The sequence below is a fragment of the Orycteropus afer genome, unplaced genomic scaffold, assembly GCF_000298275.1.
Source record: "Orycteropus afer afer isolate SDZICR_OR568_19922 unplaced genomic scaffold, OryAfe1.0 scaffold01270, whole genome shotgun sequence".
NCBI lineage: Eukaryota > Metazoa > Chordata > Mammalia > Tubulidentata > Orycteropodidae > Orycteropus > Orycteropus afer.
Window position 1 is genome coordinate 123,573 of NW_006922857.1, and position 5,718 is coordinate 129,290.

At 36.5% G+C, this 5,718-nt stretch overlaps 1 protein-coding gene across 1 annotated transcript in view; it reads right to left on the bottom strand.

Annotated features, from left to right (window-relative positions):
• Window positions 1-4,779: 4,779 nt before the first annotated feature.
• LOC103213092 (olfactory receptor 5M11-like) overlaps window positions 4,780-5,718 on the bottom strand; it is a gene marked incomplete at its 5' end in the record, with an annotated part of 19,703 nt that continues 18,764 nt past the window's right edge. Inside the window, one exon of the mRNA XM_007958987.1 lies at window positions 4,780-4,867. Coding sequence (XP_007957178.1) covers window positions 4,780-4,867 — 88 coding nt within the window. The remainder of the gene's footprint in view (window positions 4,868-5,718) is intronic.

The window sequence follows — 5,718 nt, forward strand, 5'->3', positions numbered from 1 at the left end:
TAGAGAAAGAACTACATTTGTGGCACATTTCCAGACCTTGTGTGAGTGCTTGCATTAGAGTAAATATTCAATAAGCATTTGGCTGCTTACCAAAAGTTCAGGACTTCAAGTCCACCAACTGCTCCGTGGCAGTCTGCTTTTGGAAAATATTGGAAACTCTATGGGGACAGTTTTACTCTGTCATATAGGGTTGTTCTGAGTCAGAGTTGACTTGATGGCAGCATGTTTTAAACATTAGTTGAATAAATAGATGAGTCAATGAGATGAATTTGCCAACTCATAGTAGCTAAATTTCCATCATTTGTAGACTTCTTCACTTTCTAATGTTATTGGTGGATCCATAGATAGTGAGTAAAACTCTAGCTTCCATGAGGTGACTATGCAGGTGGAAACAGAGGCAAAGTTAGGGGAATCAATTAGAGATTTATTCTAACAGTGACAACTATGCCTGACATGATGGCAGAACTTGACTGTTAGAAATTAGGTGGAAATTGATAAAATAACGAGCCAACATGAATCCTCTGCAAAGCCGGGAGGACATGAAAGATTCTCACTCTTTAAAGAATGACTATATTGCTGTTTCAAAGTCACATATTCAAAAAGCCAACCTTTAGGTCAAGAGTTATCAGCAACATTAGTTTCACCTCAGAATCTTGGGTGGAGCCTTTGATAATTCTTTGACCAATGGATCCCAGCTGAGCCCACCAGGGCACACACCCAGCCTCTGACTTTAGATCTGATACTTTTCTGTTGGTTTCAGAAAGCTTGAAAAGAGGGAATTTTCCTGAGAGTCTCCATGATCCTATGTTCTCCTGCAGTCAAGAAACAGGAAGAAAAGAAACAAATTTTCTTATCGAGGGTAAGACAGTCCCAGGAGGGGAGGCCAAGAGGAAACACAATTGGTGAAAGTAGAATTTTAAGTGTTGTTACTTTTTTCAAATAATGAGCCGGAGGGGGGCAGGAGGGTTCACACGGCTTCATTCCTACCTGTTAAATTGTTCAGATTAAAAAAAAAAAAAAAAATGCCAGCATAGGTGATTGTGGTGAATGGAGCCTAAGGTTTTTTTTAGATGCACTCCACATTACAATACCCCAAACGGCAAGGACCTCTATAACACGGACATTAGCCAGATTGCTGAGAGGCTCTTTAGTTCATTCTGTGCTTCTCTCTCCTTCCAAGAAGAAGATGAGTGAGAGAACGAGACAAATAAAGGCTTTCAAACAGTTTAATAAGTAAATGTATGAAAGTCACTCGAGTTTAAATAATATAATTACTGAACAGAACTCTGACATGTAAAACACATGTAGGAAAGATTAAAGCTGTATATACAATGCAGGAGGAGAACAAAACAAAATTAATCCCTAGATAATTTTTGTCACTCTCTGGTCAAGTGGGGTACTTCAGTCAAAGATATGTTGTTGTTGTTGTTATGTGCTGTGGAATCGGACCCAACACATAGTGACCCCTCCTTGGGTTTCCAAGGTGGTATTACTACAGAAGTAGATTGCCCAACCGTCTTTCCAAGGAGTGGCTGGCGGGTTTGAACCTCCAGCCTTCTGGTTAGCAGTCACATACCTTAGGCACTACGCTACCAGAGCTCCCTAATACCTCAATTAAAAAAGACAAACAATCCAATTAAACATGGGCAGATGATACAAACAAAAGAAAATATACAGTTAGCCAACAAACATATGAAGAAGTGCTCACAGTCATTAGACATTAGAGACATGCAAATCAAAACAACAGTGAGGTATCATCTCATCCCAGTAATAACAGCAACTTTCAAATAAACAGAAAGCAATAAATGTTGTCAAGGATGTGAATTGGTTGGGACTCTCTTAGGTTGTTCATGGAACTTTAAAATATGGTATAACCACTGTGGGAAATGGTATGGTACTTTTTTAAAAAATTGGAAACAGAAATTCCGTATGATCCAGGCATCCCATTACTGGGTATATATTCTACAAAAATAAAAACCATAACACAACTAGATATGTGCACACCAATGTTCATCGCAATAGCAATAAGATGGAACAACCTAAGTGCCCATCAATGGATGAATGGCTAAACCACCTGTGGGATATACATACAATGGGGTACTACCCAATGTTAAAGAATAATGAAAACTCCATGAAACATCCCATAACATGGATGATCCTGGACAGAGAGGGAGATAAAAAATGTAGAACAAAATTCAAGATTATAAAGAGAGATTTACTAGTCTGATAGAGGCAGGTATAACCTCTGTGAGTGTGGCCTTTAGACAACCTTCAAGCCTGGAACCGATCACACCTCCAAGTGTCGACATTTTGCCAAACAATAGACAGGCCCGTAAAGTGTATAATAATACCAGGGAGGAAAGTACTTCTCAGAACAATCAACCATAAGAGACCAACAGGGCAACATTTGCACAAAAACAAAACTCAGAAGGCAGAAAGGGGCAGGGAAAAAGCATGAATGGAAATAGGAAATCCAGGAAGGAAGTGAGAAGAATGCTGTTTCTTTGAAGGAATTACAACCAAAGTAATAAAATAAACTGTGTTTAAATTGTTGAATGGAAAACTAATTTGCTCAGTAAACTTTCACCCAAACTACAATAAAAAGTAAAAAACAACCAACAAAGACTGATAATAATCCATAGCAATGCTGGGAAGGGACACAAACGCAGCACAGAAAAATGTTCTCTTCTTGAGGAAACTGTGTGAGCCTGTTCTGATGGCCAAGCCCAACAAGGCCATCACCGTTCAGTGCACACTTGAATTGGAGCAACACAAGAGAAGAACTCTCAAATGAGAAAAGAAAGCTATTGGTATTTCATGTTTTTTCCCTTCTCAATGTTATACTAACTTACTCCAAACTCTTTAAACTCTTCTCTTAATAAATATATGAAACCATTAAAGGCACAATGGAGTGGGAAGAGATTTTCATAAGACAAATTCTAAGGCCCTACTCTTGGAGACCAAAACCAAACCAAACTCACCGCCGTCGAGTCAGATCCGACTTATAGAGACCCCTCCTTGAGTTTTCGAAGCTGTATCTCTATGGAAGTAGATTGCGCAAACTTTCTTCTGAGGAATGGCTGGTGGGTTTGAACCGTCAGCCTTCTGGTTAGCAGTCAAATGCCTTAGGCATGAGAAGTATAATTTATGGACTTTTTGAATTCTGAGTTCACTAAAGCCCAACCTATAAGTCTACTTTAAACCTTAGTTGTGTTGTGAATGATGGCTCTGTTATCAAGGTCAGGGATGGTTGCAACATCTGCCTGAACTTCTAAATAGTGACATCAAAAATCACCTGCTCTCTTTTGTCAAAGACTATACTGAGCCTTCCTGCCTTTGGTCCTGTCTTAGAATGGCAAGTTTTATAGTCACTACTAATTCCGGTCTTTGCTCCCAAAGTGAAAATTGTAATAGGTCAAATGATACTTTTTATAAGTTTTTTATTTTAATAACTGTCAGAGTTACCTATGGAAAGGCAGTGATTCCTTCGCCACCCCAAAGGTCACCAGAATGGGAGTATTTATACTTGAATGGCTAATCACAGGGGGTTCATCCCTGGAGCATTAATCAAGAAATAACCCATGAGACATCATTAGGGCTCCCTCATGAATTGTTTACGAAAAGTCACACTGTAATAATAGAATCCTAATTTAAGAGTAATAATTAGATGCACATAGTGTTATTGGTAAATGCAAAAATGCATAGTACTTATTTTAATATTAATTATGGAACAGTGAAGTAGGCCTTACATTCTTCATAAGCACGAAGCGTTTTCCATGACCCTGCTCACCATTTTCTCAGCTGGAATAGTCTTTCCCTTCTCTGAGTGCCCATGGCAGTTTCCACTGTCTCCCTTGTGGCATTTGCCACCTTCTCTAATTTTTCTACTGGGCTGTAACTGCTCTGAGCATAGAATTAGTGTCAGTCTCATTTTCATTTTGGTAACCCCTACAGAGATAGGCACAAATATTTGAGTTCTCAGTTCATGTTTAGTGAAGAGATATTGAATTAATAATTAAACAGTAATCATAGATTGTTGTGAAGCCAGTGGTCTGGCATGTGAACAGTATTTTATCCATTTTCATTAGAGACCTGACATTGTTTCTTCTCCTGAATACAAATGAAAATGCAGGAAGTCAGTTTTAGACTATGGGATCTATTTTCAAGATTAGTTTAAATTAAATTAATTCAAGTATACTTTCAGCATAGGGAAACTGTACAAAGATGTTTAGTGCATGATTCTTGGGATATATTGGTTCATGTAATAATTCTTCTTTAAGGCTTATTGACATTATCCATATGAATGCAGAGTTGGTTAGTGTTTAGACTAATATAATTATGAATAACAATAAATAGCATAATGGTAGTATATTTTCCATATGACTAAGCTAAGAAGTCTTGATGGCAGAGAAAATGACTACTTACCATTACCCAACCCATTGCCATCAAGTGGATTTGGACTGATAGTTCTCTCTTTCATTTTTGAATGGGTATGAGTATTATGGATGGAATCATTTGATGTTTATTGATTTTATGGAACAAAAACAAGACCTACTTGTCTTCTTTGCATTTCTAAGCAATGCTTTTCATTTTGTTTTGTTTTTAAATTCACTGAGCTAGCACAACAAACTCTAGCAAATATTTGACATGTTCTTCCAAGTTTTGTATGTGAAGTAAGAAAAAAAAAATCAATGATATAATTTTCTAATTTAAAATAGTCATAATATTCCCAGAAAATAAAGATATATTATACACCTGTATCCAACATCTCTACTTTGTTTAACAAACAATTTCTTTTGGATAACTTTCCTTATTGCTTTTTTTAACATTTTTGTTCCTCAGGCTACAGATCAAAGGGTTTGATATAAAGAACAGCTACACTTTTCCCCTGTTCTACTGATGCCTCAGAAGTGGGCCTCAGATACACGCAGAACAGAGTTCCATAGAAGATGGTGACAGCTGTGAGATGGGACCCACAGGTGGAGAAGGCTTTGCGCCTCCCCTCAGCAAAGTAAATACTCGAAGAAGAAAATATAGGAGATAAAGATAAAGGTGACACGCAGGTAGGTTGGAACCAGCCATTACAAATGTATATGTCCATCCTATGAGAAAGCATCAAAAATTATCAAAAGTAGGTAGTTAAAAAGACAATAAAATAAAGGAAGATGGAGAATTAACAAAATATTCCATTCACCCAAAAGTGCTGGGAAAAGAATAATAGAGTAAAAGAGGAAAAGAAAAAAAAAAACAAAACTGTTGGGATAGATAGATAATGAATAGCAAATTGCTGGGTTTATACTAATATATTACTCTACCAAATATATCAATTTTTATATTAAATATAAATAGACTAAATCTATCAATTAAAAGTCAGAATTCCAGATTGAAAAAAAAAATTAAGAACAACTCTGAGCAGTGTATCAGATTTTCACATTTTATATAAAAAATACAGATATATTGAAAGGAAAAACACAGAAAGTGATATAACATGCAACAGAGAGGTGTAAAAAGCTGGGATAGCTTTATTGGCATCCAATAAGATAAACTCCATGACTAGAAGTATTACCAGAAATAAAGAGACATATTTCATAGTAGAAAAGGAATCTATTCACCAGGAAGATATGAAAATAGCAAATATGTATATTTTTAATGATAGACCTTCAAATTTTATGTATCAATAACTAACAGTAATAAACAGAAAAATAGCCCCAATGACCA